At 49.4% G+C, this 22,834-nt stretch overlaps 2 protein-coding genes across 10 annotated transcripts; one reads left to right on the top strand and one right to left on the bottom strand.

Annotated features, from left to right (window-relative positions):
* Positions 1 to 1,132: 1,132 nt before the first annotated feature.
* PHKG1 (phosphorylase kinase catalytic subunit gamma 1) lies at positions 1,133 to 12,530 on the top strand. Of its 3 annotated transcripts, none has more exons than XM_059693348.1 (11): positions 2,018 to 2,187; positions 3,865 to 3,978; positions 4,446 to 4,624; positions 5,072 to 5,126; positions 6,876 to 6,941; positions 7,171 to 7,334; positions 7,717 to 7,807; positions 7,931 to 8,084; positions 8,277 to 8,402; positions 8,670 to 8,916; positions 11,479 to 12,530. In XM_059693348.1, the coding sequence occupies exons 1-10, from the start codon at positions 2,153 to 2,155 to the stop codon at positions 8,913 to 8,915; spliced, it is 1,230 nt and encodes a 409-aa protein (XP_059549331.1). In that variant the 5' UTR covers positions 2,018 to 2,152; the 3' UTR covers position 8,916; positions 11,479 to 12,530. The 3 variants fall into 3 exon arrangements, with proteins under 3 accessions (XP_059549332.1, XP_059549331.1, XP_059549330.1); XM_059693347.1 differs by having other exon boundaries at positions 10,484 to 12,530; XM_059693349.1 differs by lacking the exons at positions 2,018 to 2,187; positions 11,479 to 12,530 and adding an exon at positions 1,133 to 1,289 and having other exon boundaries at positions 8,670 to 9,374.
* On the bottom strand, positions 9,240 to 22,809 carry SUMF2 (sulfatase modifying factor 2). 7 transcript variants are annotated; one of them, XM_059693350.1, is made up of 9 exons: positions 22,572 to 22,766; positions 20,363 to 20,528; positions 15,682 to 15,796; positions 15,191 to 15,235; positions 14,708 to 14,858; positions 13,854 to 13,909; positions 11,917 to 12,001; positions 11,598 to 11,742; positions 9,240 to 10,401 (listed from the first exon to the last, which is right to left on the bottom strand). In XM_059693350.1, exons 1-9 carry the CDS (start codon positions 22,630 to 22,632, stop codon positions 10,317 to 10,319), a joined length of 909 nt encoding a protein of 302 aa, XP_059549333.1. In that variant the 5' UTR covers positions 22,633 to 22,766; the 3' UTR covers positions 9,240 to 10,316. The 7 variants fall into 7 exon arrangements, with proteins under 7 accessions (XP_059549333.1, XP_059549334.1, XP_059549340.1 ...); XM_059693351.1 differs by having other exon boundaries at positions 20,372 to 20,528; positions 22,572 to 22,727; XM_059693357.1 differs by lacking the exon at positions 22,572 to 22,766 and adding an exon at positions 16,604 to 16,647 and having other exon boundaries at positions 20,372 to 20,510.
* Between the last annotated feature and the right edge of the window lie 25 nt (positions 22,810 to 22,834).

Raw genomic sequence — 22,834 nt, 5'->3', positions numbered from 1 at the left:
CTTGGACCCACAACTGGGGTTAATCTAGGCACTTCTACTCACCTATTTTTTTTATGCTGAACAAGTCAAACATTCTCTAAAATTGGCTAATACCAAAGTTTGGGGGTCCAGGTGAAGTGCTTTGTAATATGCTAGTCAAATGGATGTTTATGGGCTCAGCTCCTGTGAAGCACATGTAGATTACCCCTCCCTTTGTTTTGTATATTAGAATTAAGGGTTTGAAAAAAGGTTGCTTTAGAATAAGGGAGAGCAATAAATGTCTACTGTGTGCCACCAGGTTGTATACATTATTTCCAATTCTGTCAGCCTCTTAAGGTAGAGTCATACTCACCCAAAGAGCTCAGAGTTGCATACAGAGCCCATATGCTTTTCCTGGCACACTGAAGTCATCCCCGTAGTTGCCCAGCCAACGGTGGCTCAGTGGTTGAGCATCGACCTATAAACCAGAGGTCTCGGTTCAATTATATGCTAATGATATGCTAAGGCTGCTGGGGACTGAGATGGGCCAGACACGCCCTGGAGCCCTCCCACAATCCCTCCTGGTCAGGGCATATGTCTGGGTTGTAGGCTCCATCCCCAGTAGGGGGCGTGCAGGAGGCAGCCGATAAATAATCTTCATCACTGATGTTTCTATCTCCCTCTCCCTCTCTGAAATCAATAAAAAAAAAAACTTCCCAGTAGAAACTTCAGGCTGACAACAAAATGGGTTAAGGATGAGATAATGGAGACAGATCCAAGGTCAATTCCTTGTAGGGGATGTTCCCTAACCTTTAAGGTCTGCATTTTGTGGGGCAGCCACACAAACTGTCCCTGAGCAGATCCTGATGTCCAAGTCCCAGCACTAGCGTGGGTGCACCAGTGTGCTGTTTCCTGATCACACCAAACACAGAAACGGCTCCCAGAGAAACAGGTTGGCTTTAGACCCTCTGGGCCTGAAGACCAAGTAGCTCCAGAAGGAAAATCGTCGCCTCATGCTATCACGCCTGTTCCCAGGTCACCCGAACTTCCCTCACCCTCCACCAGAGGTCACCGCTGGAGAGACTCCTGTGCGTTGTTCTTTGCTGAGCCTTGGCCTGCATCCCGGGTTTGCTCTGGTGATTTATTTTTGGCACCTCAGCCTTCCCTCATCAAGTAGCAAAGCACGAAGGAAGAGCAGCAAAATATCCTGCTCCGGCCACAGCTGTCGGCTCAGGACACACTGCAGTCCTCTGTTGTCCCCTCTCTCCAAGGGGCTCTGGGACCTTTGAGATTCCTGTCAAGTCCACTCAAGGGCCTGCGAGGACCTAACGGTGAGTAGCTGGGCCAGTGATGGACAAAAGCCAGGCGGCAGACAGGGTTAGGGGGAGGCTGTGGGTTAGAGAAGTAGAAACCCCGAAGTCCATTAGACCCACTTCCCTTCTGAAGGCAGGTGGACCAGAAGAGTGATGGCATTGACTCCAGAGTTTAGAAAGTGGGTCCCTGTGACTGATTCAGACTGAGTTTTAGAAAGGACAGTATGTTCCAGAAAGGATTAAACCCATTTGGTGACCCTTTTCAAAAGGGTTTTGGGAAGAGTGTGGGGGTGCAGGTGGAGGCAGTGAACAGACGCATAAAATCAGCCCCAAGTTAGGCCTGGAGCCAAAGGAGGGAACAAGAGAAACCTCCCCAGCCCACACCAAGAGAGATAAATGCCGACAGAACCAGCTGGACCTGGCCATGCCGTGGAATGCATCCCCAGCCCATCCCCAGCCGGATGGCATCCTGGGTGGGTCCAGATGTATTCTCTGCCCGGGGAGGGCTGGGGGAAGGGAAAGAGCTGGTGCTACGCAGTGTTGAGAACTTATAAGGACTTGCCAGGAAATGAACTTGATGTTACAGGGAACAGACTCTCCTGTGCTCAGTTGGGGTTGCTGACAGGACAGAAGCAGCCTGCTGCTGGCAGGAGGCTTCTGATAACCAGGCACCCAGCAGTGGGGACACCAGGCTTCCTGGAACGGCCAGCCCGAGGCCTGAGGCAGCCAGGGCTGCAGCTTGGCTGGTCAGCAAATCAGCCCCTGTGACAAGCCAGGCCTTTGGGCCCAGAAAAGGCAGGAGATATGGGGCTAGAAGAGTTTGGGCCCTGCTCAGGGGCAGCTTGTGCCCATTTTCTGTCTGCTGTTCTTCCTGTTGGTGGATGACTTTCTCCATTCCTCAAACCCTTCATCCAAGGTCAGTACCCGGAGCTTAGGTCCTCTGTCCAGGCCTGAATGTCCTGGCTCTGTACTGCCCCACACTGTGGCAGGACCACTCAGGGCTCAAGAGCCATTGCTAGTAGGACATGGGCCATTCTGCTGACAGACCCTGCACCAAAAGAATACCTCCACCATCAACTCACCTTCCGGGAGCAGCTCCTGCTATGTGCCTGCACTGGATACATACAGAGGGGCAGGATGGCTGGGGCGGGGACATCCTAGACAAGATCACAGCTTAATGGGGGACATGACAGCACACACTGACAAGTGATAGCGGAGGCTGGGACCAGAATTCCCCCATCAAGCTCTGCATCCCTCAGGGCATCTGGCACAGTGCTTTTCAAAGAATATAAAAGGATGAAGGCATGAAAGATGGTTATGAAAGTCCAGGGTAAAGACAAAATGAGTGAGGAAGGAGCATGTTCTGAAAGAAGGGGCGTTTTCAGGGTCAGACAGGACTGGGGTAGAAAAGGACAGGCTGTAAGAGCAGCATAGTAAGAAGATGAAATTGTGCGGCTTCTACCTTTTCCACAAGTGCAGAGAGCAGGCAGAAGTAAGCAGAACTAGCCTTATGTCCTCAAAGAGGAAAGGAAGCCACTTTACTTTGCCCTCTGGAGAGGTTCTCTGTGGTTCTGTCTAAATTTATTTTTATTGATTAATTTTAGAGAGAGAGGGAGGGAGGGAGAAAGACATAGATTTGTTGTTCCACGTATTTATGCATTCATTGGTTGATTCTTGTATGTGCCCTGACCAGGGATTGAACCCACGACCTTGGCATATTGGGATGATACTCTAACCCAGTGGTTCCCAACCTTTTTTGGCCATGCCCCACCTAGCAACTCTAAAATCCTGATCCTCCCCCCACCCCCGTGACATATAATTCTTACTATTTAAAAAGTGAACTTCTATTCATGTGAAGGAAGCCTAAAAGGCCATTAACTTGGTCTAAAACAAGTTTCCAAAGAACATGAAAGAGAAAAATGAAAGAACAAAAGGACAGTTGAAGTACTGAGGAAATCACTAAGAAATTGTTAAAAAACAATAATATGAAGTGATATGAAAAATAGCAAATAAAGTTTCAAAAATATAATAGAGAACTGAAATGCATAAATAGGTCACAGTATACATTTATAGACTGTATATGAGGCCCCTAGAACCATAAGAAATGCAAAAAAGTCACTGTTAATAACTCATTCTCCAATTGCCCCTCTTAAAAATCAAATTGCCCCCCCTGGGAGGCATGTGGCCCACTTTGGGAACCACTGCTCTAACCAAATGAGCTAACCAGCCAGGGCCTCGGTAGGTCTTTCTAAAATCAAGGCTGTGCCGGCCTCCTCAGAGCTAACCTTGGGTCCCGATGTCCCCGCAGGCCTGGGCCTGGCTGCCTATCCCCTCCCCCAGGGGGAGCAGCTTACAGTGAGAACATGCAGGGAAACATGGTCACCTGGACTCATAAGCGTTTACAGCCAGTGGGAAGAACGATGCTCGACTCTTTTCAAAGCATTTTTTCAACTCTCAAACATTCATTTTGAACATTCACAGTAGTCCAGCCCTGTGCCAGGCGAGACAAAAATGCGTGAAAACTGGTACCCACCCTCAGAGAGCACATCCCCCAAGCCGGGAGCGCTGACGGCATCTTTCTGTTCCCTCTCAGAGCCCTTCAGGACCACCCCAAGGAGCTGAGCATGACACGGGACGAGGCGCAGCTGGACTCACATTCCACAGAGGGTTTCTATGAGAACTATGAGCCCAAGGAGATCCTGGGCAGGTAAGGCCCAGGCCTTTTCCAGGAAACGCTGTCCTAGGCTCCAGCCGGCTCTGCCAACCTCTGGGCCAATCTCTGCTGGACCCTGGGCACCCAGGCCATTTCCACCCCTCAGTTTGGGTCCTCCCCTCCTGACCAGGAAGGTAGGGTGTGAGTACCCAGATCAGTGACCTCTCCTGGCAAAGAGCTTCCCGCAACCCTGACGCTGGTGACAAGCACATCCAAACCCAGCTTTGGGCCAGGGTCAGAGATCAGGGGTCAAAGGAAGCTATGGCCTTGAGAGTGTACGGCCTTTCTATGTGTGAACGAACACTGAACTGGGAGTTAAGAGGCCTGAGACCAGGCTTGTGACTCATCAGCATCCTACTTCTCCCAAAAGCTCACAGGGAGTTGGGGGACAAGGCAGGACATCTTTGCTGTGGCCTGGACTTGGGGCACCCGCTGAGAACACCTGTCCTCTGCACCCCCAGGGGAGTTAGCAGTGTCGTCAGGCGCTGTATCCACAAGCCCACGCGCAAGGAGTATGCTGTGAAGATCATTGACGTCACCGGCGGGGGCAGCTTCAGCCCCAAGGAGGTGCGGGAGCTGCGAGAGGCCACGCTGAAGGAGGTGGACATCCTGCGCAAGGTGTCAGGGTACCCCAACATCGGTGAGTGCTGGCTCCCAGCCACAGCGGGGAGCTCCACCTTGCTTCTGCCCTGAGAACCCAAGTCAGGGAGTGCAGCCCACCATGCAGCTAGCCAGAATTGTCCAGGGTGTCTCCTGCACCCTGAGGCTCACTGGCCCAGTTCCTGAGGCTTGAGGTTCCCAGCTCCAACCTCCAGGAAGACTGCTCCGGGGACTCAGCTCGAAGCCTCCTCTCCCAGCCAGACAGAAGGGGTCACCGGCAGGTCTGGGACTGGGTGAGGGCAGGGGAGTGGGGTGTGAAGTCACTGGGCCTGCCCCCTCCCCTGGGGGGCCTCCTTGGAGTAGCATCCAGATACCCCCTTCATTTGTGCAGTCGGCCCCAGCAGCTTTCCTCCCCCTGCCCCTAGACCCCACTGCCTCTGCCCAGGCTCCTCTGCTCCCTGAGGCAAGCCAGCCATTTCCATTTCAGTACAGCTGAAGGACAATTATGAGACCAACACTTTCTTCTTCTTGGTGTTTGATCTGTAAGTACCCAGCCCTGGAGCCAGCCATACCCCGAGGCTCATCAGACAACTTCCTATTGTGGTCTCCCATCCAGCAGCCAGCCCCTACACTGTAGATGCCAAGTAGGATCACAAGTGCTTTAGGCAGGTCAGCCCCGGGGGTCAGGCTGCCCGGCTTTGAATCCTGGGTCCACCACTCATGGGCTGGAGGCTTTCTTTCTTTCTTTATCTTGTTAATCCTCACCCAAGGATACTTTTTGCCAGTGATTTTTAGAGAGATTGGAAGGGAGGGAAGGATTGGAGAAGAGGGAGAGGGGGGTGGAATGTGAGAGAGACACGACTGGCTGCCTCCCACATGCACCCGACTGGGCCAGGGAGTGAACCCACAATTCAGAGACGTGCCCTTGACTGGGAATCAAGCCTGAGACCCTTGGGCTGATGCTCTATCCACTGAACCACACTGGCCAGGGCATTACTGCCCTTTTTGTTAGAAAAGGTTCCCAGCAAAAAGAACTCCCTGGCTCGTTGCTTCCCCACTCCACTGAGTCCTTGTTGAAGAACAGAAATCTCTCTGCATGGCTCACTGTTAAAGGGGTGTCTTGATTTCTCCCTATATAACAGCTAATTTAGGGACTGGGTTTCTTGAGAAAACTATTCAGGTAAACTTTGTATTGTTGGAACGTTTCCTATTGTGGCCCTACTGTGGTTTTGCTTGGAGAAGCACGTAACTTGGCCTGTGTGTACAATTAAGCGGCCGGCTCCAGAAGGCAGAGCCTGCTCATGTACCTTGCACAGTCCCCAGTACTTACAGGCAAACCTGCTGCTGGTGCTGCTGCTGCTATTGCTAATAGTGAGTTCACCTAGTGTCTTCAAGTTGGAATTAAAACGACAAAAATGGGACTCACATGTTGCTTTTAAGGAACACAGTACAGATAGTGTATAAAGCAAGGCTTATATCTGTGAATTCTAGGTTGTTTCTTCAAATGGAACCCCTCTCCCTGCCCTAGCAGCTAAGCTCAATGGTTTTCTTGCCTCTCTGGGACTCCAGCAACATCCCTGTGCCCTAGGAATCCAACTGCTTTCCCTGGAGGAGCGGGTGAGAGGGGGCAGGATGCACCTTTCCTATTTAACACAGGGAGACTTTCCCAGGGACCCCCCAGACTGGACCAGCCGCAGCTGTCCCAGCTCCGCTCAGTGGCCCTGTCCTTGGGGGCAGCTCAGATGTCCCTAACCTTTGAAGAAGTTACTTGGGGAATCTATTTTTAATGCTGCCCCAAGTTGCCCTCCAGGTTATGACTGGATTTTTCTAACGTACACCTCTTTATAGAGCATCCCAAGAAGTGAGAAGATTGAACTGCAATTCTTAATCCTCACAGGCACAACTGCTCCTCCAACACTCAACACTCATTCCATTTGTGCCTGAAAAATATCAGGATACTCCTGTCTTTCCGTTCGGGGTCTGGGCCCTTGGGCCAGGGGGCCTTCGGCCAGTTTTTCATCTCCAGCCCTTGATTTTGGCCCTGATAGATCTGTCCATGCTGTCACTCCCACAGACGGGAGAGACCCTCACACAGATGCCATACCACCCCTCCAGCCTCCCTTGCTCTTGTTCCAATCTTCCCAGACAACCTCTCCACTCACTTCCCAGCTCCTCCCTGCAGACCCTGGTCCTTTGCCTCTGGAGGGATTGGGGTGAGGAAGAGCTCTCTGGGAGCAGGCTAAGGGGGTGGTCTTGGGATCAATCCAGCTACAAACCCTCTGTCACCACAGGATGAAGAAAGGGGAGCTCTTTGATTACCTCACTGAGAAGGTCACCCTGAGTGAGAAGGAAACCAGGTGAGGGTCCACTTGCCCCTCTCCCCACTCCCTGCCCAAGCCCCAGTGCGACAGGCACCCAGGTCTCGGAGGGTGTGCACCGCTGGGTTGTGCCCTCCCTCCCTGGCTCAGCCCGACCGTCGCAGCCGCCCTCTCTCCTGTGCAGTCGGCCTGGTATGTGGGCTTTGGTCTCCCTCCCCGCCACCTGACCCTGCAGAGAGCAGAGTGACACGCTCCTGTCCCACCCCAGGAAGATTATGAGAGCCCTGCTGGAGGTGATCTGCACCTTGCACAAACTCGACATCGTCCATCGGGACCTGAAGCCCGAGAACATCCTCTTGGACGATGACATGAACATCAAGCTCACAGACTTTGGCTTTTCCTGCCAGCTGAAGCCCGGAGAGAAGCTACGAGGTCTGGTAACGAGGCCTGGCTTTCTCACCAACTCTCCCAGGAACAGAGATTGCCCGGGACCTTCCCCTATATCCCCCCAGAATAAAAATCCTATCATTTCAGGGTTAGGTGCCTTTTCAGGCAGGTCCTCTTCTCAGGACCGAGTTGAGCCAGGTTCCCCCGGCCTGAGTTCTAGGCCAGAATAGTTAGATGTGACCAGGGAACCAACAGGCCCCAAGTGGGTGGCCTACGAGCCAGCTCTGGCCCCTGCCCTTGGCCCTGAAGTTGGCCAGTGCTAGGCGAGTCCCAGTCCAAGCACTATTTCTGTTCTATCTTGTTTCTTCGGACCTTCTTCTTCCAAGTGCCCCCTGCTGACCTATCCTGATGGTAACTGTTCCTGCAGAGATCTGTGGGACCCCCAGCTACCTGGCCCCCGAGATCATTGAGTGCTCCATGAACAGTGACCACCCGGGCTACGGGAAGGAGGTGGACATGTGAGTGTGCTGGGGGGAAGGGACAGGGATGCCACCATGACCGGAACACCTGGCTGGGGAGGGGAGGAACTGGCCGGAGCTACAGCCAGTCCGCCTGCCTTCCTCCCACCCACCTGGTGCCAGGTGGAGCACAGGGGTCATCATGTACACCCTGCTGGCTGGCTCCCCGCCCTTCTGGCACCGGAAGCAGATGCTGATGCTGAGGATGATCATGAGCGGCAACTACCAGTTTGGCTCACCCGAGTGGGATGATTACTCGGACACCGTGAAAGACCTGGTGAGGGGCCAGGCCCGCTGGCTCCTGGGCTCAGGCGAGGGGCAGTCCACCGCGGGGGGGGGGGGGGGGGGGGAGGGGGGAGGGGAGTGTGCCGGGCACAGGGTGGAGGGGTCTGCGAGGAGACCCCATGGCTTCTGAGGCGCTGGCAGGGAGCCTGCCTTGCTGTTTTCACTACCCACCCCGTTCTCTCAGGTTTCCCGCTTCTTGGTGGTGAACCCCCAGGGCCGCCTGACGGCAGAAGAGGCCTTAGCGCATCCCTTCTTCCAGCAGTATGACGTGGAGGAAGTGCGGCACTTCAGCCCCCGGGGCAAGTTCAAGGTATTGAAGCTCCCTTCCCATCCAGGGCCCTGGAGCCCAAGCCCCCCAGGGACCACTACTCACACTACTTACAGGCTAGGGTTTCCAGGGCACCTGCCCTCCCCCTCCCACCCACCCGTGATGGTTCCCAGAACTCTGGCTCCAGGGAAGACAGATGTCCTCTGACAGTCTAAATGCCTGCCAGTACTGGTAGGGCAGGAACTGGGGGAACACTGGGAAGGGCCCAGGGGGCGCTCCAGGCTCTCAGTCCTGGCCCTCCCTCCGCAGGTGATCGCTCTGACAGTGCTGGCTTCAGTGCGGATCTACTACCAGTACCACCGGGTGAAGCCTGTGACCCGGGAGATCATCATGCGTGACCCCTACTCCCTTCGGCCTCTGCGCCGGCTCATCGATGCCTATGCTTTCCGAATCTACGGCCACTGGGTGAAGAAGGGCCAGGAGCAGAACCGGGCTGCGCTCTTTGAGAACACACCCAAGGCTGTGCTGCTCTCCCCGGCTGAGGAGGACTACTGAGGTGCTGGCAGGAGGGATGCGGGGGAGGGGGAGGCAGGGAGGGGAAGCCACAGAAACACTCGTCAAAGGAATGAGGTTGTGCAGAGAAGGCATTGGTCCAGGCCAGGACCGCTGGACCTGGGCCACTCTCCCCTCAGAGGCTCTGCACAAGCGAAAGGCACTCCCATCACAATGCAGTTGGGGCCTGGGCACAGAGGAGGGCGCTGGATCCACCTCCCAGTGGTACCACCATCTCAGTGTCTGCTCAGGGGAGGCCCAGAGTTACTGACCCTCGGGTGCACTTCCCTTAGGGTCCCAGGGTGAGGAGAAAACAGACAGCCGTCTGAGATACAATCATGGGGGATTTTACTGACCTCACAATGTCCAGTGACACCATGGGAGCAGGTCCTTCTCCAGGGGACAGGTTTCCAGAGGCATAAGGAAGCCCTTGCATAATTAACAACAGAAAGGGACACTTCTCATGTTTGTCTTTCTGAAGTATCATTTACTTTGTGACTCGCAGGAGGCACAGTTTGGCCTGGTTAATACCCTGTTCTCCTAGACCAGCGGTTCTCAACCTGTGGGTCGCGACCCCTTTGTGGGTCGAATGATCCTTTCACAGGGGTCGCCTAAAACCATTGGAAAACACATATAATTACATATTGTTTTTGTGATTAATCACTATGCTTTCATTATGTTCAATTTGTAACAATGAAAATACATCCTGCATATCAGATATTTACATTACGATTCATAACAGTAGCAAAATTACAGTTATGAAGTAACAATGAAAATAATTTTATGATTGGGGGTCACCACAACATGAGGAACTGTATTAAAGGGTCGCGGCATTAGGAAGGTTGAGAACCACTGTCCTGGACCCTTTGAAGACTGAATTGCGCTTTAAAGAGCCCACATTTCTCCATTTCACATACAGAGAGTGGAAATCAAGTGCCTTCAGAGGCACACAGAAACACTATACAAATGAAGGCAGCATCTCCTTTCCACAGCAATTTGCTGGGAAAACAGAGAGTGGGGAAATTCTGCCCTAAGAAACAATGTCAGGTCCCTGAATCAGACACCGAGAAAGGGGAAGGGAACAGACTTAAAAGGATTTTAACACACTGCCTTTAAGAGGACGCCGCCCCAATTGTTTGAGTACTTGGCCCCTGTATAGTTGATATTTGGCCTCTAATAAAAACACCCAGCTCCTGGCCACAATCAGTGCGCTGGGGCCCTTCACCAAGAGACATGGCCTCCTCTGAGGCGAGAGGCCTCTCCCGCCCACCTGCCACCAGGTGAGAGGTGCCTGTCAAAAGGGGCAGAGGAGGAGAAGGTGGAAGTTGAAGAGCTTGGCTGTTTGAAATGTGGCCAGTGAGTGGCATGGGTACCACGGGGCACTCTTCGTGGCTGCGTGGCTGCTCACAGCTCCCCTGGCAGTCGGCCTATATTGGAAGCACAGCGGAAGCCTAGGTTGTCAGACGCTGAATCTGGAGTGTTGCCCATCCTGCAACCAGAGAAGGGGAGAGAATGAACATGTTGAGAAAGGGGCCTTGGGCCTTACCCAACTTTCCTGTTCCACCTCCCAGGGCCTGCTGCGACCTGGGGGGCCCAAGGACTGTGGAGGGCGTGGTCTGGAAAGAAGCCTGGTCAGAGGGCAGTCCCGGGGACATGGAGTGGCCTTGGGGCTGGGTGGAGGAAGTGACGGTGGTCCTGAGAGACTGAGCTGGAAGGCAGGAGAGCCATGACTAGCTCCTGTGACTGTTGGTGGTTAGGAATAACTCAGCCGGAAAAAACCTGTTGGCAGTTAGTGAGAGTATCACAGCGCCAGTCAGTTCTCCATACTTTTCAAAGAAGTTTCAAGTGAATTCTCTCGCTTGCTATTTCCCAACTGCTATGGAAGGCAAGATGTGTTCACCATTTTAGAGACCCAGAAGCAGATGCTAGAAAGAGTTAAATGTCTTGCCCAAGGCCAACTACTGTTCCAACAGCACAACAGAATCAATGTCAAACCCAGTTTCCTGGTTCTAGGCCAGTACTTTTCTACCACTTTGTCCTAAAAAAGAGAGAATTCAGGGGCCTTTGTGGGTCAAACACCTGCAAATCTGATATCCTGAGTGGCCTCTACAGTCCTTATGGAGCCAAAGAGTAGGAGGAGTTGCAGGGAGATCAACCAAAATAAATCTACTGGCAAACGAAGCAGAAAGTCCTAGCAGGGGACCAGCAGCCTAGGATGCTTCCATCCAGGTGCCACCACTAACCACCTGTCTGAAATGAGCAGGTCCCAGGACCCTCCTGGGCCCATTTTTAACTTGACTGTAAATCAAAATGGTTGTAGAAATGATTTTCCATGTGCCCGCCTGTTTGAAGAGTCAATATTTCCATGACCCATGGCCTTGACCTATTGATGTGGCCATTCTACTTCCCTCCCTCCGCACACCTATTTATGAGGACAAGAAGAGAAGCCCATGTAATTGAGATGCTGGACACAGAGTCTCCCTGGGTGTGCGAGCTGAGAAGAAAGGCACAAGCTGTCCTGGACTGGTTTCCTTTTCCTGGCAAGCGCTACCTGCTTCCTTTTCAGTACCCACATCTCCTGGTGCAAGTAGAGATGCAGAAGGAGTGCCAACACCAGTTGTGGTGCCACCTGTGCTCTGTGAGGTCACCTCCAGCCCCTCAGCCCTCAGCTACCAAGCTCCTCACCTGGTGGTGACCCGGGCCCGGTGATTGGCAGAGCCATCGGATGTGTCGATCCAGGATGCCCCCCGGAGGACACGCATATCCTGGTTTGCACCCTGGTATGGTGAAGCTGTCCACTCCCACACGTTGCCCACGAGGTCATAGAGCCCTGCAGCACAACAGGGGGTCAGTTCCCCGCTGGGAAGCATCATGCCTGCCTGTGAGCCATCAAAGCCCTGGGAGCAAATGCTGCCCCAGGTGCTTCTCTCTGCCTCATCCATCAGGCAGAATGCTCCCACCAGCCACGTGTGAGTGGTGATGGCGACCTGATAAGAAATCTTACCATAGTTATTCTGTGGGGGGAACGCGTTCACTGGGGAGACCCCATGGAAGCCGTCCTCAGCCTTGTCACCCTTGGGGAACTTTCCCTGAGAAGAGATTTAGGATAAAAGATTTGCCATCCTGTCCCATGGCAGGTGTTCCTGCCTGCCCACAAGGAAACCAAGGTCATCTGGAATAGGGGGAAGGGCACGTGGCAGTGACCCGAGGTTTCCAACCTGAGCTCCCAAACCAGCTGCCTCAGGTCCTCCACCAGGACCTCCAGCTGGATCAGAAAGGGTGTGGTTTCCCTGTGCTCGCTGTGGTCCGTGTCAAGCCCATCCCACTCCCACTGTCTCCATTCTGAGACTTCGTCTCCTCGGCCTCGAACCCCATGCTCGGAGCCTTGGGAAGAAAGGCTCTTCCTCTCCTTCCCCATGCCCTGCACCCTCCACCTTCTCAGGAACCACCTCTTTCTCTTCTACCACCAACAGGTTTAACTCTGCCTCATCTGCCCTGACTCTACCTTTCTCATCTCTCGCTCTTTACCACCAAAACTCTTCAAAAAGTAACCTATATTTGCGAATGCAATTCATTTAACTTGTTCACGCCTCTCATTAAAATTGGGTTCAGCTGCCACGACTCTATGGAAATTGCTCTTATGAAAGGGAAGATGAAGGGGCTATAATTTACTCAACACCTACTATGTGCTAGGGCTGTTACACTTATGTCTTTTAATTTAATCCTTGCAAGGTTGTGAGGCAAGTATCCTCTCCCTTTAAGAAACTAGCAACTAAAAAAAAGAGAGAGAGAGAGAAACTAGCAACTGAGGTTCAAAATGGTTAATTTATCAAAGATCAAACAGTGTATGTCAGATTTCTCTTTCTGCAAAGCTCTGATCCCAAGATCATCTGAAAGGTCCAGTCTCCCTCTCAGGCCCCTGTCAATGCTTCCCCCTAAAATACTGAGGCTGTGCTCCGCTCACTCTACAGCGTCTCCTGGCCAGTGTGGGAGGGCAGGATCATTCTTTCCTAAGGTAAATGCTTATGACTCGCAAGCTACTTGCTCTGACCCAGACTTCTGTCCTAAGTTTCAGACTCATATTTTCAACCTCTGACTGAACATATAAAAGACCCAAAGGCATCCTAAGCTAAGCTGATCCTACCCTGACCAAGTTCTGTCCCTCTGACCCAACAAGCATATTATCTATTTGGATAATGGTGGCACCATCACTCTGTTGCCCAAGCTTGGATTCATGCTTGAGTCCAACTCTCTTCCACCCCACCACATTCGATTAATTACCAAACCCTGTCCATCTTCTCAGACATGCCTCTCCCACTGGGCTTCCTCTCTATTCCACTTCCACTTAATTCAAGTGTTTATAATCACCTAGACACCCCTTGCCCCCTCTGCAGCTCTGCTTCATCTAGTCCTGCATAATTAGCAAGAGTTAGCTTCCCCAAGTCAACATCTGATATTGTTACTCCCCTGTATAACAACCTCCATTGGCTCCCCACTACCTAGAGGGTAAAATCTAAAACCCTATCTTGGCGCATCTGCTCCAAAATCTGCCTCCAACCCACTGTCTACTTCATCTCCTAACACCACCTGGACCCCCACCATTTCCCTGGGCTCCAGTCTCTCTGAATTTGGCACGTTTCCAAACAGACAGTACCCTTTCCTAATACAATGCCAACACGCATGCTGTTGTGCTTGACAACACCCTTTCCTCCTCTTTTCACTTAGCAAAATCCTATTTGATCAGCTCAGATGTCATCCCTGTACTCTCAGGCAATGAATGATTTCCTCCTGCGCGCACACTGCTCCACCACCTTGTCTCCGGCTTCGCCCCTTCCCAACTTTAGAACACAGCCCTCTGAATCCCACACCTAACACAGTGCCCAGCCGACAGCAGGCCTCACTGCTCCGAGAAAGGACAGGAGTGAGGAATGCATGTCTTACCTGCCACAGGTTGGTGCGGTTTGGCTGGAACTTGTTTCCCCAGGGATAAACCTGACCTGCGGGAGAGCAAGGAGAAAGCATTGGGGGGAGAGGTGAAGAGTTGGGAAAGACAGAGAGCGAGCGAGAGAACCGAAAGGAGGTTATTTTTATATCCTATGCCCATCCCTTCCACTCACTACATTGCATTTGGAGCCCCGCCTCCTGCATTACCCCAGGGCAGTGCAACCCTAGGTGTGGTTCTGGTCAATGCCTCTGTAAACCACCTGTGACCAGTGCATGTTGAGATCAGTGCAGAAATTGAGAGTAACCATTGATAAACTTGTTCATTGGACTTCGATTGGCTAAATGAACAAGCAACCTCATTTATCACATTAATAACTTTGACTATTGGTATAGCTGGTGTTCAAACTGTAGAGGCTGGATATGGTGAATTGCTATTTCACTCTCATAACTTTTTTTAATCACCATTGCAGAACAACTAAGTTATGAGCAAAGAGCAATTTTTTATATTAACCCCTATACATCCATGGAAAAGGCATGTGGTTTGGGTAACTCTCCTCCTCTTCTCTATGCTATGTTGATCCAACTGTATTTTTTGAAACATGACATCTCTGTAGAATCTCCAACAAAAAAAAAAAATTGTTTTTTTCATTCCATTTTTCCAGTTATTAGCTTTTATGATATTTTAAATAAATACCATATTTTACATAGGTCTGAGATAGATGAGAAATAAAAATAACAACAGCAACTGGTCCTTCACTGCTCTAGGGAGCATGAGCCCTTCCCACCCTTTAAAGACCCCCATGCATAGATAGAGAGCAGAACGAAGGGGAATCGCCTTGGTAGCTCTATACCCTTTAAGCCCCCGCGGGCCGCAAACTCCCACTCTTCCTCAGTAGGCAGCCGTTTCCCCTGCCATGCACAGTAGGCCCGCGCATCATTCCAGCTCACGTGTACCACCGGGAGCTCCAGTCTCTCTCGGATGCCAGAGCCGGGACCTGCAGGCTGACAGCCAGGAGGAAGTGAGACAGGCTCTGGGAGCTCAGGGAAGTCTGAGGAAGGCTAGGCTTAGGGCACCTAAGTTCAGCTTTTAACACTAGGGGAAGCAAAGAAATTGGAAGAGAGCTTGGTGAGTGAGGAGAGGTCCAGAACGAAGACACTACACATGAGACTGACAAGAAAAATGGGATGGGTGATGGGAAGAGGACTAGGGGACAGGGTGTCTTGGCTATTTTCCTGAAACTTCTCCTTTTAGCTCAGTATTCCTAGATGGGCAAGGGGGCTAGGGAAGCCTACCTGCCAGGGGTAGAAAACAAGGTGGAGGAAGCAACCCTTACCTGCCTCCAGAAAGCCCTTTCCACTGGAAGCCACCAGAGAACAGGCTACAAAGAAGAAAGAGCATGACTGCAAGATGCTCGAACCCACCATGCGCACCCTCCCGACTGACACACGGGAGGCGGAGCAGACCCTTCAGGCCAAGACTCAGGGCGTCCAAGTGAGGCTGTGTCTGGAGTCTCTGAAGCCTGACACCTCACGGCCCTCATTGGAGGGAGGCCTGTCAGGACGTTCTGCTTGTGCAGGATGTATCTTGAGCCCCATGTGTATCTATCTGGGTCTTTACAGTCTCTCTACCCAGAAACCAGCTCAGGGGTCCCTTCCTGGGAGGAAGTATTCACCGGACCCTTCCAGGGAGGGCTTCTCTCGCCTCCTCCCTGCCTCCCGCTCTCAGGTCTGATTTCTACCGTGGCCCAGGTGACCCCGCGCCCCACATGCCTCTATGTCCAGGTCCCACTCCCGTTCCCTCAGCTCCAAGCCCAGGTTTTCTCACCTTCATTTGCTGAGTCGCTTTGTTTCTAAGCTCATCTGAGACAAAGTCCTCAAAGACAAAGCTCCACCCAAACGTCTCGGCCTCTGTCCGGTACTTTTTCTCCCTGACAAACTCCCTGAAAAGAGATTTCGCTTGGCTCAGCTGAAAGGGTTCTGTGCTCCACCCTCACCTTTCCTGCTGCTGAAGAGCTCACCTAGCCTCATCCTGTAAGTCCCACGTCACAGAGGTCCCATGAACTCCAAGGAATTCACCTGAAACCCTGAGCAGGAGATTTTCTTTTAAAATCTGTTGCTATAAGGTCCCAGGTTTGATTCTGGTCAAGGGCACATGCCGGTTTGTGGGCTCGATCCCCAGTGGGGGACTTGCAGGAGGCAGCCGATCCATGATTCTCTCTCACCATGGATGTTTCTATCTCTCTCTCCCTCTTCCTTCCTCTCTGAAATCAATAAAAAAATATTTTTAAAAAATCTGTTGCCGTGTGTGTAATTCACATACAGTAAAATTCAGTTTTTTTTAGTGTATGCTTTTGTGACTTTGACAAAGCATACAGTCATCACCACAATCAAGAAACAGAGCAGTTTCATCAAACATACCCCAAATTCCTCTGTGCCCCTGTTTTTTGTTCCTATGGTTTACATACTTTCACATAAATTGAACTATACAGGATGTAGTTTTTGGGTCTGGCTTCTTTCACTTAGCATAATGCTTCTGAGATTCATCCATGTTGTCAAAGGTATCAGTAGTTTGTTCCTTTGTATTGCTGAGTAGTATTTCACTGTATGGATATACCATATTTGGTTTACTCATTCACCAACTGCAGGTCATGTGGGTTATCTCCAGTTTTTAGAGATTATAAATAAAGCTGCCGAGTAGATTTAAGGGTTGGGAATGGTTTCTTTTCTGAAAGGTCTTTCTTACATACCTAATTTCATGAGAGGGAGGCAGAACAGGTGTTATCATCTCCATCTAATAGAATAAAGAAACTGAGTCAAATAAAAATAAGTTGCTGAAAAAACAAAAACAAAAGAAAAAAATTGAGTTGCTGAGATTTTAGAATATATTTTCATATAGCTCGGTATGGTTTAGCAAATCTCAGCACACAGATTACTAAGGTGAGATGGATGGTTTTCATTATCACCTCGTCTGTGCCAGCCCTCTGATTTAAGAAGGTATTATTGCCCAGCCGGGTGTGGCTCGGCGGTTGAGTGTCGGCCCGGGAACCAAGAGGTCACCGGTTCAATTCCCAGTCAGGGCATATGCCTGGTTTCAGGCTCGATCCCCAGTGGGGGGTGTGCAGGAGGCAGCCGATCAATGATTCTCTTTCTCATCATTGATGTTTCTATCTCTCTCTCCCGCTCCCTTCCTCTCTAAAATCAATAAAAATACATTTTTTAAAAAAGGAAGGTATTATTCACCCATCAGAGGGCATTGAGATAATCTGAACAGCTTGAGAATCTTTTATCAGAGAGGCAGACAAAGTCGGGTGGTTCTAAGCAAAGTTTAGGGGCTTACTAGAAGTGACATTATATTTCTACCATACACTAACTAGGTCAGTGGTCGGCAAACTGCGGCTTGCGAGCCACATGCGGCTCTTTGGCCCCTTGAGTGTGGCTCTTCCACAAAATACCGACTTCTGTGTATGGGCCACAAAGTTTCAATCGTACTGTGCATGCGCGCCCGCACGTGGTATTTTATGGAAGAGCCACATGTGGCTCGCGAGCCGCAGTTTGCCAACCACTGCACTAGGCATAACTTGAAATCTAAAAGGTGCATACTGTGCAGCTATCTATTTTGGGTTGTCATGATATGGTACAAGTCTGATCAGAAGTGATTTCTCCTTCAATTTTAACAACTTTCCTGTTTAAAAATATGTTTTAAAAGCACATATAAGCGCCCTAGCTGGTTTGGCTCAGTGGATAGAGCATCAGCCTGGGGACTGAAGGGTCCCAGGTTAGATTCTGGTCAAGGGCACATGCCTGGGTTGTGGGCTCGATCCCCAGTGTGGGGCATGCAGGAGGCAGACGATCAGTGATTCTCTCTCATCACTGATGATTCTCTCTCTCCCTTCCCATCTGGAAAAAAAATTAATAAAAGCACATATAAGTAGTACGCGTGGTATTGTAGAAAAATGAGGAAATTTAAAATCATCCATTATCACACTAACTAATATGTATCATTCCATATTCTTCTTGGCCCCCACTCCCCAACCCTCCCACCCTGTTTAACAAGGTGCTTCCCTGTAATTATTGTCATTTGAAAGTCACAAAAACATGGGTAAAATCTGTTAACTAATGCACTTCCACTTTTTTAATGCATAAACATTCTATATACATAGTTTTAAAAAATGAGATCATAAGCTATATATTATTTTGTAAGCTACTTTCTTGACTTAACATCTCATAACTCTTTTTAAATATATATGTTTTAATATATTTTTATTGATTTCAGAGAGGAAGGTAGAGGGATAGAGAGATAGAAACATCAATGAGAGATGAGAAAGAAACACTGAACAGCTGCCTCCTGCACACCCCCTACTGGGGATGGAGCCTACAACCCGGGTATGTGTCCTGACAGGGATTCGAACCACTGAGCCACACTCAACCACTGAACCATACTGGTTGGGCTCATGACTCTTTTTGACAACAGGATTTTAAATGGCTGCTAAGTATCATTATATTGATACAATATCTATATTATAAAAGGCCCGTGGCCATAACGTAGTAATGACCAGTCACCAGGAGGTGCATTGAACACTTCTCGGTTTCCCCCTGGCTACTAGGGGCGGAGAGCTATCAGCTTTGGAGAGCTACCAGAGGCGATGGGCAGGGCGGTCAGCTGAGGCAAGCAGAAGCGAGCTACTGGCACAATCGTGCACACTGGGCCTCCAGTGTTTAAATAATCCTTAAATTGTTAATAGTTGTTTACAATGTCATCTTTTTAGCTAAATGTTTTTGGACAACTTTAATTCTTTCCTTCAGACAAATCTCTAGAGGGGGAATCACTGAGTCAAAGGGCCTGAGGAGTATATCAACAATCCTATGCTTATTTCAGTGTGTCTCCTGAATCAATTTTTCCCCATAACCTTTTTTTTCTTTTTAATATATTTTTATTGATTTTTTACAGAGAGGAAGGGAGAGGGATAGAGAGTTAGAAACATCAATGAGAGAGAAACATCGATCAGCTGCCTCCTGCACACTCCCCACTGGGGATGCACCCGCAACCAAGGTACATGCCCTTGACCAGAATCGAACCCGGGACCCTTGAGTCCGCAGGCTGACGCTCTATCCACTGGGCCAAACCGGTCAGGGCCCCATAACCTTTTATCTTGAAAAGTTTTAACTCCACAAATGTAACATTTAAGTAGTTTCCCACATTTGCTTTATTATCTTCCCATTCCCTCTCTTTCCTCCATCCCCTCTACATAATCACCCCTGTACTATTTTTTTTAATAAATCTTTTTTTAAAATATGCTTTTACTGATTTTAGAGGCAGAGGAGAGGAGAGAGGGAGAAAAGGAGGAAAGGAGGGAGGGAGGGAGGGAGGGATATCGATTTGAGAAACATAAATTAGCTGCCTCCTGCATGCACCCTGAACAGGGATCAAACCCCCAACTTGGGTATGTGCCCTGACAGGGAATTGAACCAGTGACCATTTGGTGTACAGGACAACATTCAACCAACTGAGCCACACCAGCCAGGGCACATACCTGTACCATTTCAAGATAAGTTACAAAACATATCACCTTGAAGAAACTAAGGCGTTTCAACTTGGCTTCTTAGAATGAGTTAGAACCACAATGTTTGACTCCTAAAACAACACCATTTCCCAAAGTAAATATAAAGGGAATTTAAGGCTCTTTGCTATATGACCCTTCTCCCAGTCCCTTTTTCCCTGTTGAAGAAATTCCTGTTGAGTGTGTCACTTTTGCCCATAATCCTTGTGCTATGCCCAGTGTAATGGAAAATCCACTGGCTCAAGAATCAGGGAATTTGAGTTACAGGCTCAAGTCTGTCACTAACGGAGAGTAAGGTAAACATTTTTGGATTTCAGATTCTTCACTTAAAAAAAAGTAGATACACTTATCCCACAGCATTATTGCAAAGATATGTAATAGTGAACAAGCCAGTTTCCTTCTAGAGCAGTGGTTCTCAACCTTCCTAATGCCGCAACCCTTCAATACAGTTCCTCATGTTGTGGTGACCCCCAACCATAAAATTATTTTCGTTGCTACTTCATAACTGAAATTTTGCTACTGTTATGAATCATGATGTAAATATCTGATATGCAGGATGGTCTTAGGCGACCCCTGTGAAAGGGTCATTCGACCCCCAAAGGGGTCGCGACCCAGAGGTTGAGAACCGCTGTTCTAGAGATTAAGAATGAAGATTTGAGCACAGCCTGTGTCGCTCAGTGGTTGAGCATTCAGCCATGCACCAAGAGGTCACTGGTTCTATTCCCAGTCAGGGCACATGCCCAGGCTATGGGCTTGATCCCCAGTGAGGGGCATACAGGAGGCAGCCAATCAATATTGATGTTTCTTTCTCTATGATGTTTCTATCTATCTCTCCCTTTCCCTTCTTCTCTTTCTAAAATCAACAAAAACATATTAAAAATAAAACTTATGAATTGTTTAAAAAATAATGATGATTTAAAAGAGCCTTTACTCCTCCTGAAAGAATACCTGATATACCTGAAATCTTTGTTGGTGACAGGAAATATGTCGATGGCAAAAGGTTTTACTGTCACCTCCCGGACAGGTCCTTCACCATCTCTGCCATCCGGTGAATTTGTTCCCATCTGGAATCTGCCACCTGGCAGCTTAACCATGCTTGTCACCTGCCCATTCCCTGTAGTGGAAAAAAAAAGAGTGTCATCAGTAATACATGAGTATATAAAAAATAAGTGGCAATATTTGGATCATATGTAATACTCATAAAAATGAGTGTTCTTAAAAATAATGGAGGCTTAAAATTTTGGCTTTAAATTCTTGTTCTGGCCCTAGCTGGTTTGGCTCAGTGGATAGAGTCACGGCCCTTGAACTGAAGGGTCCCAGGTTCGATTCCAGTCAAAGGCACATACCTTGGTTGTACCCTTGATCACTAGCCCAGGTCAGGGTGCATGTGGGAGGCAACCATTCAATGTCTCTCTCACGTTGATGTTTCTCTCTCTCTGTCTCTCCTCCTCCCTTCCACGCTCTCTAAAAGTCAATGGAAAAAACATCCTTGGGCCCTAGCAGGTTTGGCTCAGTGAACAGAGCATTGGCCTGAGGACTGAAGGGTGGCCTGTGAACTGAAAGGTCCCAGGTTCAATTCTAGTCCAGGGCACATGCCCGGTTTATGGGCTCAATCCCCAGTAGGGGGTGTGCAGGAGGCAGCCAATCAATGATTCTCTCTCATCATTGATGTTTCTATCCCTCCCTCTCCCCTCCTCTCTGTAATCAATAAAAATACTGTAATCAATGAAAATATATTGTAAAAAAAATTAAAGACATCCTCGGGTGAGGATTAACAACAAAAAAACCCCATGCAATAAATTCCTGTTCTGCCACTTAATTTGCTGGGTGACCTTAGGCCAGGGGTGGGCAAACTTTTTGACTCAAGGGCCACAATGGGTTCTTAAACTGGACCGGAGGGCTGGAACAAAAGCATGGATAGAGTGTTTGTGTGAACTAATATAAATTCAAAGTAAACATCATTACATAAAAGGGTACGGTCTTTTTTTTCAATAGTTTTATTCATTTCAAACGGGCCCGCGGGCATAGTTTGCCCACGGCTGCCTTAGGCAAATTACTTAATCTGAGTTTCAATTTCTTCATTTATAAAATGGGAATAGCATCTATGTCATAGCCATAGCTGCATGAATTCAAATAACATGTAAAATGTTGAGCACATGGTAGGTTTTCAACGAATGTTTATTTCCTTACCTTTCTATTCTTCTACACACAACCCTGTCCCAGCTAGGTAAATCTAGACACTAAACCCTAAAATATATCATCTAGCACCTTTCTACCCATACTTCTGCTCATGCTGTTTTTCGCTCTCTTCCTTCCCACTTGTTGAACTCTTATCCGTTCTTACCATTATATCATGTACTCCAGAAAAGAAAGGACTACCTCTATTTTGCCAGTGTATCCCTGGCACCTAGCACAAGTGCACAATAATTATCATCAAATAATTGAATGAGCTCCTTCATACTTGCTGTTTGTATGCCTCAAAAAATCAAATTAAAAGGATCTTTAATTTGACCCCCTTATTTAACAGGAGGGAAATCAGGACCCAAAGAAGAAAGTAACTTAATGAGGCAAGCAGGAAAATCTCAGAATAAAAAGGAATTAAGAAAAAACATACAACTGCAATGCACAAAGTTTATTTTGACACTAATTCAAGAAGTAAACTACAATTTAAAAACACAGTAGGTAAATCTGAACACTAACTGGAAGTTAATTTTGTAGGCGGAAAATGGTATGGTGGGGTTTTTTTTCGTGACTTGTCTTTTTGGCTATTCAAGCTGAGTTATTTACGAATAAAATTGTATAACGCCTGCATTCACTTCAGCATGATCCCAGGAGAGGGGAAAGTGGGTTACCAAAGAAGCAAGATTAGCCATAATTTGGCTACTGCTAAACTGGGTGACAGGTACGTAGGGGGCACGTTTAGTTATGGTCTGTTCTTTACTTTATGCTTGAAAGGTTCCAAAATAGTAAGTTGGAAGTAAAATACAGTATGAGCGGTTAGCCTCGCCGGGCTGGCAGTCGCTGGGACGTGCCTCTGCCGACTAGGACTAGGAAGTGGGCTACGGTCTCTTCCCCACGGGGCAAAGCGCCCCACCCCTTTCCTGATAATCCCTGGGACAAAGGCGCTAGGGGTAAGTGGGCAGGCCAGCACACTGACCTAGCTCGATCCACGGGCCGGACAGGAGCGACAGCAGGGTCAACAGCAGTGAAGAGCTCATAGCTCCGCGGCACCAGGAACTGGGTACATACGCCTACTCGCTCTGCTGCGCATGCGCTCCACACGCACTACGTCCCGGTGCACACTGCCCCCTGGCGCATCCTCTAGATATTGGCAACCCGAGGGCGTGATTAGTCCAGCCCAGGAAGGGGTGGGGTCAGGTTAAGAAAAAGCAATTTTCTCAGGGTTAGTGTGAAGAGGCC

This window comes from Myotis daubentonii, chromosome 4, assembly GCF_963259705.1.
Source record: "Myotis daubentonii chromosome 4, mMyoDau2.1, whole genome shotgun sequence".
In the NCBI taxonomy this organism is placed as follows: domain Eukaryota; kingdom Metazoa; phylum Chordata; class Mammalia; order Chiroptera; family Vespertilionidae; genus Myotis; species Myotis daubentonii.
Note: the sequence above shows the minus strand (reverse complement) of the source record. Positions and strands in the feature narration are given on the sequence as shown.